The sequence below is a fragment of the Emys orbicularis genome, chromosome 3 (genome assembly GCF_028017835.1).
Source record: "Emys orbicularis isolate rEmyOrb1 chromosome 3, rEmyOrb1.hap1, whole genome shotgun sequence".
NCBI classification, from domain to species: domain Eukaryota; kingdom Metazoa; phylum Chordata; order Testudines; family Emydidae; genus Emys; species Emys orbicularis.
This window is the reverse complement of record NC_088685.1, coordinates 101,689,509-101,702,107: the sequence shown is the minus strand read 5'-3', so window position 1 is coordinate 101,702,107 and position 12,599 is coordinate 101,689,509. Positions and strand designations below refer to the sequence as shown.

The 12,599-nt window shown below is 46.7% G+C and overlaps 1 protein-coding gene across 1 annotated transcript in view; it reads right to left on the bottom strand.

Annotated features, from left to right (window-relative positions):
* L3MBTL3 (L3MBTL histone methyl-lysine binding protein 3) overlaps nucleotides 1-12,599 on the bottom strand; it is a 159,877-nt gene that overhangs the window by 87,554 nt on the left and 59,724 nt on the right. Inside the window, exons 9-10 of the mRNA XM_065400933.1 lie at nucleotides 8,255-8,346; nucleotides 6,338-6,489 (exon numbers count right to left, since the gene is read on the bottom strand). Of these exons, the coding sequence (XP_065257005.1) occupies nucleotides 6,338-6,489; nucleotides 8,255-8,346 (244 nt within the window). The remainder of the gene's footprint in view (nucleotides 1-6,337; nucleotides 6,490-8,254; nucleotides 8,347-12,599) is intronic.

The following is a 12,599-nucleotide window of genomic DNA, read 5'->3' as shown; positions in this document are numbered from 1 at the left end:
AAGATGTGTTGCTCATATCTATTCCAGTTCGGTATGTGCGCGTGCCGCGTGCACGGCTGTTGGAAACTTTTCCCTAGCAGCTAGCCGTTGGGCCGGCTGTGGAGCCCCCTGGAGCGGTGCTCTATATATGACCCTGCTGGCCCGACCCATCTTCAGTTCCTTCTTGCCAGCTACTCCGACAGAGGGGAAAATGGGGGGAATGGAATAGATGAGCAACACATCTCAAAGAACAACAGTTACAAAAAGGGTGAATAACCATTTTTTCTTCTTGCTCATATCAATTCCAGTTAGGTGACTTCCAAGCCTTACCTCGGAGGCGGGGTCGGAGTCAAGGTATTGCAGATAGAAGAACCACTCTGCCAAAGGCCACACTGTCCCGAGACGATGGCATAGTGCAATGTAAAGGTGTGCACTGAAGACCACGTTACAGCCCTGCAGATCTCCTGAAGAGGTACATGGGCCAGGAAGGCTGTCGAGGCTTGCGCCCTTGTGGAGTGAGCCGTAATGGCAGGCAGAGGAACCTTCGCCAAGTCATAACAAGCGCGAATACACACCGTAATCCAGGATGAGATCCGCTGGGAAGATACTGGCAAACCTTTCATCCGCTCTGCTAAAGTGACGAACAACTGGGTTGTTTTGTGGAACGGCTTTGTTTGGTCTATACAGAAGGCGAGCGCCCTTCTAACATCCAGTGAATGCAGCTGCTGTTCACGAGGGCTGGCGTGCGGTTCTGGGTACAAAACTGGCAGAAAGATGGCCTGGCTAACATGAAAGCGGGACACGACCTTGGGAAGAAAGGCCAGGTGAAGTCTAAGCTGCACCTTGTCCTTATGAAAAATCGTGTATGGAGGCTGAGACGTGAGGGCCCGCAGCTCAGACACAAGTCGTGCCGAGGTGATGGCCACCAAAAAAGCAACCTTCCAAGAAAGGTAGAGGAGCTAACAGGAAGTTAACGGTTCAAAGGGAGGACCCATGAGGCAAGAAAGGACTAAATTAAGGTCCTAGGCCGGAACAGGGGGCTTCATTGGGGGATGAATCTTTTCCAAACCTTTCAGAAAACATCCTACGATGGGGTGTACCCGGAAACACCGGGATGAAAAGCCGATATAGCCGCGAGATGGACCTTGAGAGAAACAAATGCCAGGCGCTGGTCTTTCAAGTGCAGGACATAATCCAGAATACACGGGATTGAAGCCCGGAGTGGAAGCACTGCCTTTGGGCACACCAGAGAGAAAATCTCTTCTATTTCGCTTTGTAAGTGGCCCTGGTAGATGGCTTGTGGCTCTCCAGAAGCACCTGCCTCACTGGGTCCGAACAGGCGAGTTCTGCCTGGCTCAACCATGGATCTTCCAGGCCATGAGGTGAAGCAACTGAAGGTCCAGGTGAAGGAGGCGGCCGTGATTCTGTTAGACGAGGTCAGGAACGAGAGGTAGATGTACCAGGGACTGGACTGACAGGTCCATGAGGGTGGGGTACCAGCACTGGCGAGGCCAAGCTGGAGCCACCAGTATGACGTCTGCCCTGTCCCTGCAGACCTTGAGAAGTACCTTGTGTATGAGTGGAAATGGTGGGAAGGCGTACAGTAGTTCACTGGACCATGGAATCAGAAACGCATCTGCGATCGAGCCCAGGCTGTGGCCCCGGAAGGAGCAGAACGTTGGATACTTCCTGTTGGCCCGCATGGCGAACAGGTCGATTTGGGGAAATCCCCAACTGCAGAAGATTGAGCGAATGATGTCCGGACGAATCGACCCATTGTGCGTAAGGAACCGTCAGCTCAGGCTGTCCGCCAGCACGTTCTGAATGCCCGGCAGGTATGAAGCTTGGAGAAGGATGGAGTGGGCTAGACAAAATTTCTACAGTAGAAGGGCTTCCAGACAGAGAGGAGATGATCGGGCTCCGCCTTGCCTGTTTATATAAAACATGGCCGTGGTATTGTCCGTGAGCATGGCGACACAGTGACCTTGCAAGCGGGGCAGAAACACTTGGCACGCAAGACGGACCGCCCTGAGTTCTTTGATGTTGATATGCAGAGCCAGCTCCTCTACTTGCCATAAACCCTGAGTTGTCAGGCTTCTAAGATGCGCTCCCCAACCCAGCGCAGATGCATTACCAGAGTCGAGGTGGGTTGGGGGGGGTGGAAAGGGACCCTGGCGCTCACCATGCAGGGGTCGAGTTACCATCGTAGGGAATCGAGGGTATGCCTTGGAACGGTCAGCACCATGTCCAGACTGTCGCAGCCCGGGCGATACATGGGCACAAGCCACGCTTGCCGAGGCCTGAGTCGCAATCTGGCATGATGCACCACATAGGTGCAGGACGCCATGTGGCCCAGCAGCCTGAGGCACTGCTTCGCCATGCTGGAGGGAAAAATGCAAAGGCTGCTGATTATCTGCAAGAGGGCCAGACGCCACGCCTCTGGGAGGAACATTCTCGCTTGATTGGCATTAAGGACTGCCCCGATGAACTCTATTCTCTGAGTTGGGGTGAGAACAGATTTGCGGATGCTGAGAATGATGCCTAGGCGTTCGAATGTGTCTGACCATTTGCACCTGCGATTCTACCTTCTGACCAGAGCAGCCATGGAGGAGCCAGGCATCCAGGTAAGGGTAGACATGCACATGATGGTGGTGAAGGAAGCTTCACATTTGGTGAAGACACGGGGAGCTGTGCATAGGCCGAATGGGAGAGCTGTGAATTGATAATGTACTTTGTTTACCACGAAGCGGAGAAACTGTCTATGAGACGGGGTGATAGATATGTGAAAATAGGCGTCCTTCATATCGAGGGCAGCGTACCAGTCTCCTGGATCCAGAGAGGGAATGATTGTGCTCAAGGAGACCATGTGGAACTTCAGGCTGACGATGAACTTATTGAGTTCCCTTAGGTCCAGAATTGGCCTCAGGCCTCCCTTTGCTTTGGGGACGAGGAAGTAACAGGAGTAGAAACCCTTGCCTTTGAGCTCCTGAGGCACCCCCTCCACTGCTCTTAAAGCGAGGAGGGTTTGAACCTCCTGGATGAGAAGTTGCTCATGAGAGGGGTTCCTGAAGAGGGATGGGAGGGTGGGAAGGAGCAGAAGTGGATAGAATATCCCGCCTCTACTGTGTGGAGCACCCATTGGTACAATGTAATAAGGGACCATGCACGGCAGAAGCGGGATAGTCGGTTCAGGAAGGGAGGATAACTGTCCGGGTTGTGGACTGGTAATCCAACCTCGTGCACACCTTAAAAGGGGGCGCTTAGGGCCCGGAGGGGGCTTGGACTGTCCCTGGCCCTGCGGGCGGGCGCAATGGCCTACGCCAACTAGATCTATTCCTCCTGCAGGAGAAGTGCTGCCTGGGCCGAGCGGGGAAAGACTGCTGTTGGGTGATCTGTGGTTTGAAAGGCTTCCTTTGGGTTGCCGGGGTATGCATGCCGAGGGACTTAATGGTGTTACGGGAGTCCTTCAGGCTATGCAACCTAGAGTTTGTCTGCTCAGCAAACAGGCCCTGGCCGTCGAACAAGAGGTCCTGAATTGTTTGCTGAACTTCCGGGGGGAGACCCGAGGATTGGAGCCAGGCATTGCGTCTCATCGCGATACCAGATGTCAGGGTACGCGCTGCCGAGCCCACGGCATCCAAAGAACCTTGAAGGGAGGTCGGGGCTACAATTCTGCCCTCCTCAGCGATGGCCCCCAGTTCAGCCCTTGACTCGGACGGGAGCTCTTTGAACTTTTGAACCACAGACCATGAGTTATAACTGTACCGGCTCAGGATTGCGAGCTGGTTAGTGATCCAGAGAGAAAGGCCCCCCGTTGAATAAACCTTTCTCCCAAACAAATCAAGGCGCTTAGCATCTCTTGATTTGGGCGCGGGCCCCTGCTGACCCTGCCTCTCTTTTTCATTCACCACCTTCACAACAAGGGAACACGGAGCAGGGTGAGAGAAAAGGTATTTGTACCCTTTAGCAGGGACAAATTACTTCCGTTCGGCCCCTTTGGCCATAGGGGGAATGGAGGCAGGCATTAGCCAAATGGTTTTGGCGTTAGCCTGGATAGTCTTTAGCATGGGTAAGACCACCCTAGAGGAACCCTCTGGTGCCAGAATGTCCACCACAGGGTCCTCGTCCTCTACCACCTCCTCCACCTGGAGGTTCATATTCAGGGCCACCCTTTGGAGGAGTTCCTGCAGGGCCCTGTAGTCCATGGGTGGTGGACCAGACGTGGAGGTACCCGCCACCGCCTCGTCAGGCGAAGATGAGGAAGACACCACCGGCAGGACTGGTTCCATGGCGGCCTCTGGATCCTCCGGGACCGGCTCCTCCCAAACCCCGAGTGCAGCCTCCACCAGGGGTGGAGTTGGATCCGGGTTTTGCAAGGGATCCTGAGGCGGGCGGCTGATGGTTGCCTCAGGGAGGTGAGACCCCAAACGGGATGGTGGGGGAGCACCGGTGCCGCGAATGGGACAGGTGATGCGCTAGGGAGCAGTGCCAAGCCGTGATGTAGAGCGGTACTGCTGCATAGAGCAGTGCTGGTCCGTCGAGCGATGACTGGGGAGTGCAATCCGAGGTCGATGCAAGCGGTGCAGCGAGGTCACAGATTTGGATGTGGACCTTGAGTGCGACCACGACCTATCAGTCGACGACCACCTCGAGCGAGAACAGCTCCGAGGGTGGGGGCTGTGAGACCGGTGCCATGTATATGTACGGTGCCAGGACTCAGAGCGGCACTGGGACTCAGAGCGGCGTCAAGACTCCGAGCGACGCGGAGATCCTGGTCGAGGGGCAGACGGCATGAACATGGCCAGTTTGCCTCTTGAAGGTACTGGGCCTCGGGGTAGCGGAGGCCTCGAGGCTGGAGACTTGGGCGCCATCATTTCGATAAGCCCCCTAGCGGCCTCAAAAGTGTCCGGTGTGAAGGGTAGTGTGACCTCCTCCACCTGCAGCCGCGGGGAGTCCAGGAGCACGGGGCTTCCTGGGGAGACAGGGGCCTGTGGAGGTTGAGCCCGACCGTAGGGTCTGTCGGCCGTAGGCCCATGTTCCGCAGCATGCCCTGCCGAGGTTGCGGTTTCTGAATCAGGACATTGTGGAGGCTTGTCCTTGGCCTGCTTCTTGCGGGCAGCTGGCAAGTGGGAGCGGTGCCGAGGGGAATGCTTCTGGGCCCTGGGAGACTGCCGACCCCTGGGAGGGCATGCCGAGTCCTTTTCCAGTGCCACGGATGGCACCGCTGGAGGAGCGCTCTGCGCTGAGGCGCTTGGGGCCGGGTCCTGTTGTGGACGGAGGGCAGACTCCATGAGGAGTTGTTTTAAATGAATCTCTCTCTCTTTTCTGGCGCGAGGCTTGAAGGCCTTGCAGATCTTGCATTCATCTGCCTGATGGGCTTCTCCCAGACACCAGAGACAGGAGTCGTGTGGGTTGCCCATGGGCATAGGCTTGGTGCAGGAGCTACAGGGTTTGAAGCCCTGGGACGGCATGCCCCGGAGCCCCACGAGGCACTCGTTAAAGGGAAAACCCACAACCACTAAGACTACAATTAACAACTAGTAGAGAACAATTAACTAACAATGGGTAACTATATACAAAGATAAGCAGAAGAGCTAGGGATTAGTGGAGCACTTGCACGCAAGAGACCACTGTTCCAACAACCATCACTGGCGGTACGAAGGAACTGGAGGGGGGTTGGGCCAGCAGGGTTGTATACAGAGCGCCATACTGGCGCCACTCCACGGGGCTCCACAGCCGGCCCGATGGGTAGCTGCTAGGGAAAAGTTTCCAACAGCCGTGCATGCGGTGCATGCACACACCTAACGGGAATTGATATGAGCAAGCACTCGAAGAAGAACAAGACTGAAGTTCTGACTACACAACAGAACTGTGATGCAGTAGGATCAAGAGACAATCATGCCCTTCAACAGATTTTATTAGTAGGGCATATGGGCCAGACCTAGAAACACCCTGATGAAATGTAGCTGCTGTTTCAGTCATGGCTACTAGCGTGCCTAATACTGATGGTATTGGTATGTCCACGTGCGTATTTCCCAATAAAAAATCCAACATGAAGATGCATTGCAAAATTAAAAGAGAAATTACTTATACCAGATTTACTCCCACATGCAACTACAATACCCATTTTCCACAATCTTATGAAAGTTGTGTATATGCAACCTGAACATCTACATTTGATAACGCAGCCCCTAACATCTACTACAAATGTTTAATGGTCTGGAAGACATTTTTATAAAAATCTGCTAAAAGCTGATGTGCTGACTACATGCAGAGTACAAAAAGTATCAGGGAAAGATACCGTCTTAACAAATTTCTGATATGACTTATTAAAATATAACAAATACAAAGATCATACCAATAGTCATAGCTCTCATCCCAGTTATCAAAATGAACCAGGAAACGATTGTCCACCATGTCTGTTACCGTAGCAACACAGATGAATGTCGGATTTTTTTTGTCTACAGCTTCAAGCTTCATTCCCACTCGAAATCCCGATGGAATAACTGTCTACTCAAACAGAAAGTTTAAATTAAAGGTAAATAACACACACTACATCCCAAAATCTCCCCAGAGTCCACAATCAATACATACATTGTCATTTAAAAATTTACCAATTAGCTGGCCAACAATGCAGCAACAGCCCAATTAGCTTACATGAAAGATGCTCAAACATAGATACAGACTCTGAGATCATGGTTTATGAAACAAAAATTTCTGAGCATGTTGCAAAATTTGTAGACTTTGGTTTAGACAGACACTACCTCTGACAGCTTTCTCCTAGTCCCATAAAATGATAAAAATAGTATGATGCCAGTTCATGATACAGGCAGGATAGACAAATGGGATAAAATGTTGGATAAAAGGAAGATTAAAAACCAGCCAAGAGAAACTGTTGCTTATGCCTAATAACGATTAAAAGTTATTCCATGTTTTGGTCAATAGTCTTAGTCTGAGAAGGAGAGAAGCAGGCTTAAATCCAGTGGCGCCACAAAAGTATAAACAATCTTATAAAATTTAGGGAGGATTCATGGGAAAATATGCAAAGAACTGAGGCCAGGAGCAGAGAAGCCAGGGTGGATAGCAGTGGGGGACGGACAGGAGCTGAGGTGGGGTAGGAGCAGAAAGGGACAGGGAGAGACTGGAAGGGAACAAGGAACAGAGAAAAGGGAACGGGGATGTAGTGGAAGGGCCTAGGGGAGGAAGGTTTGGAGGGGAACAGGAGTCAGACAGTGATGGGAGGGGACAGGCAGGATCTGGGGCATAGCAGCAGCTTGTGGGATGGGTTAGGAGCAGATGGGGACAGAGAGAGGCTGGGGTGACAGAGGCAGAAGGGTCTATAGCTACTAGACACACTCCCCTACAGAACCTAGAATTTAACCAATTATTCCTGAGTCTCAACACTCCTTTTTTGTGTGCATCTTATCTCCCTCTAGTGGCAGATCCACACAGATGCTAACAGCCTTCCACTGCTACCAGCTACTCTGTTAGCTTAAGTGGAAAGGAAGGCTATTCCAGTGGTTAGAGGACTGGCTTAGGATGTGAAGACCCAGGTTCAATTACCTCCTCCACCACAGACTTCTTGTGAGACCTTGGGCAAGTCACTTAAACACTCTGTGGCTCAGCTCCCCATCTGTGGGTAATAATGCTTTCCCTACCTCACAGGGATGTTGTAAGGATTAATACATTGAGAGATTATAAAACAGTTTGAGGGCTACTGATAAAAAAGCGTTATATAAGAAATTATTATTTCACATGATGAAACTTTTGGGGTTTTTTCAGTTTAAAAAACGTAGGAAATACATTTAAAAATGTAAAAAGAATGTGAATAATGCAAAGTCAAATACTCAAAAGTTAGGAAATACCCAGATTTAAGGTGGACCGTTCATCCTGTGCACAGAATGAGGCACAGGACCTGTGGGAAAAAAAGTGTTTATTCATATAATTAAGGACTGTAGCATAATGCAGATGCAGATGGGGGCTTAATTAAGGTTAAACAGATAACCTTACTTCTAGTATTTCCTAACTTGAGTTCTTGACCTTGCAACCTTAAAGTTCTTTTAACACAATTTTTATATTTTATAAATATATATATATATATATTTAATTCATGTGGATTTCAGAGGTGAATTTTAATACAGATTAATCATTTATCAAACCTTAAGGAAAAAATTATTTACAGGATTTCCAAAATCTCCTGTCACTGAAATGATACAAATGAACCGGCTAGCAACTTTCTGCAGCAATGAAGAAGCGGCAAATGAAGAATACTTACCGTGTTCTGGTTTTCAAACAAAGATTTAGGAGCAGCTTGAGCCTTACATGTTTTAAGATATGAGGGCCAGTTAAACTCCTCTTCTTCATATCCTAAAAGGTTTCCACAAAAAAGTGAAACAGAAGAAAATATGCATGAGTCACAGGGTTGATTATGGCAATCATAATCTATAAAATTATTTTTTCAGCAATTCATTTTTCATCTAGTCCCAAATCATTCAATTCCAGAATTTCACAAATGGAAAAAAATAAATTAAATGGTTTTAAATTCTTTAAACATTAATTAATAATATTATAAGTATCTTCTATAGTAAAACTATTAATATTTAGGGCCTGTTTCTCTGCTACATTACTCCAGTTTTATCCCAGGGTAACGCTGATGATTTCAATGATTTCTATTTTTATTTGGCACCTGGTAATTCAGAGAGGAATCAGTTATCCTTCCCTGCTACCAGTTAGCTAAGCTTATTTATCACAAAGACCAGCTTTCGTTTTAGTATCTGAACAAAATTTTATGATGACCTGAGTGTCTATTTTTCCTCCTGATCTGAAATTGATCAGCTTCTCATCTTTTTCCAGGACTGAAGTTTTGACTGTTCCCAATCTTCATACAGGAGGAAAGATGGTCTTGTGGCTCAGGCTTTGGATTGGGACTCAGGAGATTTGGGTTCAATTCCTAGTTCTCCCACAGGTGATCTGAGGCAAACTTTCTCTGTGCCTCTATTCCCTATATGCAGAATAGGGATAATACTACCTCCTTTCTTCCACACTTTGTCTGTAGTGTTTATTTGTATTGTAAGCTCTTTAGGACTCGGACTGTCCCTTACTATGTGTATATAAAAAAAAACCACTTTGGTACAATGAGGCCTGAGTTTTGGTTGAGGCCAATAGCTATTACTGTAATACAAATATGTTTTAAGGAAACAAGCAATTATCAGAACATGAACATTCAACATTGTTTATCAGTAGGGACAACCACCATTTTTTCAAGAATGCAGCTATTTTGTTTTGCTTCTGTGTTTCAACAAACATTTCTTAGTATAATTTCCCCTTTTTCACTCAGTTTCCTTTAGAAGAAAATTTAACAGAAAATAATGTAACTCATGGGAAAAGTCTAACTATATTCCCGGTCACTGAAAAAAAGGCAACAAAGATTACTAGTATGCATAGTTACATATCTTCCTTTGTTTCCCTGTTGTATAGTCGTATAAAGCCATTTCAAGATACTGCATAAAAGTCAGGGGTAGTTAATTATTTTCTGTTAAGGGCCACATTTCTTGGTCAAAGTATAGTCAAGGTCCAGACTTCAAAGACAATAATTTAAAAAACAACAACAATGATGATAAGCAAATAAAAAGATTTTGGGGGCTGTTCAAAAGCATGTGGCGGTCCGGATTTGGCCCACAGTCCTCATATTGACTACCCCCGGCATAGATGTTACAGATATATAAACCAAGCTTAACCATACTGTCAATCATTTACCACACAATATATCCCCCTTCCGAGTGCGATTTAAAACATACCAGGAGAAAATAATTGTGTTTAACCTTTTGGGACCCTCTTATTTTGTGAAGCACTGTAAGAAAATTATTGAGCAGCCCCTTCTTCCTTTTAAACCTCCCCTCCCCTCACAGTTTTAATTGTAAATATTAGCTAAAATTAAATTAACTGCAAAAAACAAATATAACTAAGCCCCCTTCTCTCGGTCCATGGGGGCCTCTTGTATTAAGCAGAGGAGCTGTAGGCGCACTCCTATATGCAAACCAGCTGACCAAACTACCCCTCAGAGGGGCCACAAAAACACAAGACTTTATTTTTCCCACAGTGGGTACTCCATAGTGCTTAATAAATAATGCCACTGGCTTAATTACTTGCCAGACAACATACACACACAACTGACATCAGTACTACCAGAAAGTGCCCAACTCATTAACTAAAAACTAGACTCCAATATCTTATTATAATACTTGTAATACTCTAAAATGTTTCTTCTTTCTACAGGTTTGTTTTCAGCCCTCAGTGATTATTTGAACATTTTTGTTATGTGAATTTTCTTGTTTTTAATCATCTCTTGCTGAAATTTCATTACCAAGTTTGTTTGAAATTACATCATTATTAGGGCTAATATTTACTAAATGTATTTTAAATCTGCAAATATATCACATACATTGTTTTAATATAGTCTTTAAAAACGGTGATAGCATATATGAGACTTAATTTTAAAACACTGTTACCTTAGGTGCTTTCATTTAGGTTGGCTTAGTAACACTGGTTTATTTTGTTTTATAACACAAACATTACACCTTTGCATAATTTAATTTTCACAATAAAGTATCAGAACGGGGAAATTCTTCGCTGTGAATTTTCATGTTAGGCCCCTCCATGCCTGACAGTTTTCAAAATGGGTGTTTCCTGTTTCATTTGCAAAGAGTGACGATGAATGCAGGTTAAGCTGAACAATTGGAACTCTGTTAAACCCTAGGCACTGCTCTGTCCATGTTCTAAGTTGCTTCCAACTTAACTTCCTGCATTCCCTATTTTCTTGGTGTCCCATCAATAACAATCCCTCCAAGGAACATGGGCCCCCTGACTCCAGTTCCACTGATCATGATGCATCTTCCCTATTTTACAAACATTTTAATATAAACACTGAAAACAAACAGATGCCCAGACCCCTCACTGCACATTCCTTTAGCCAAAGGTGTTGGCATAAGTGACTGGCTGCCCCTGCAAAAAAGCTACACCCAATCCCTGTTTCAATGCATCACACTGGAGTGTCAGTGGCTCTCCTGGCTGATAGTACTTAAGGACAGGGGCATATGTTATTTGTTTCAGCATGTCAAATGTTTGCCCAATCCCACTCAACATGCTTCCGTCTGAGCTACTGAAGCCAGGTGTGGACAGAACTTAGACAAAAAAATTTATCACTCTTATTGAGTGCTGAATACCCCATTCACATCCACTGGAGATGGCACGTCTCTGCTTTGATCTGCTTTCAGCTCTTTGTGTGCGTAGATGTCCAACATATGTCACCTCACACTGATTAACATTTTGTTGGTTGAGTTTTATATTCTCGTCCCTGCATCATTGTAGAAAAGCTTGTAGCTTTCGGTCATGGTATCATTCAGTTTTTGTATTGTTGTTCCCTTCATCTCCAGTGAAGATATCGCAAATTATTTTCACTCGAGGCAATCCCTCCAGCACTTGGGGGAGTCTTTTCTGATACACCTCCTGTGCTGGGCTTATGCCCATTGGCATGCACAGCCATCTGTAGCAACCAAATGGTGCTGCAAAGGTTGTCAGCATACTGGACATTTTATTCTGACTTATGTGCCAAAACCTGTTCCTCACATCACAGACTGTAAAGATTCTGGTTCTGGAAAGTTCTGGCAAGATGTCATCAACAGTGGCCAGTGGATATGACGTCTTTTCAACGCCCTGTTCAGTGGCTTCGGGTCTGTGCAGATGTGTAATTTGCTTGATAGCTTCTTTACTAACATGCTGCTTACCCAGGCTGTTCTGCCTCTACAGATGCTCTGAAACCCCTGCTATGCAGACTTTCGAATTCCTTGCATACTCAATTACACAGTGTCACTGTAATTTTCTTTCATGATAAGTGCATAGGTTCCACTCTGATGCACCCGTCATCTTTGAAAACATCCCCATGTGCTTTTAAAATTGTCTCCATTGTCCATGGGACTCCCATTTTTGCTTCCTGCATGGCAACTATAAAATTCGGATGCTGCACCCTGACTAGGTCCATGGGTTATATGGCTGTATTCACCAAAAGGAGGCTGCTGTGCTTACTATCCTCCAACACAAACTTTAGTTGGTACCATCTACTATTCTTCACAGTAGTTACTATGAGATCATATCTTCCTCTGGGCTGCATTATGCTCTCACTGTACATTATTGGCTTGCAACTGCTTTTTGTAATGGTGTGTTAAATTCCAGTTCACCCTCAAGTCACATTGCAGGAGGTACTGCTATCCAACTGAAATTGCACAAGGCTTTCCCCATTTAACACTGTTACATTCACAGGAGATTGGTATTGTCCATGGTTGCTTTCCTGTCCCAACAGCCTGAACCTGATATTGTCTCTGACTCAATGACAGAATCATAAGTCATCACCGTTATCTGATGTGCCATCCCCTTCATGTACAAGTCTGACTCAATCTTTCTGAGAGCTGCTTCTGCTCTTGTACACACTGCTAAAATAGTTCAACTTACCACATTCCTTGCAATGCTGTCATAGTGTGGGATACTTCTTTACCCACTCACGCTGCCTCCCACAGTAAATGCAGCTATCGGTACGGAACCATGGCCACTTGCCCAACTTTGTTGTT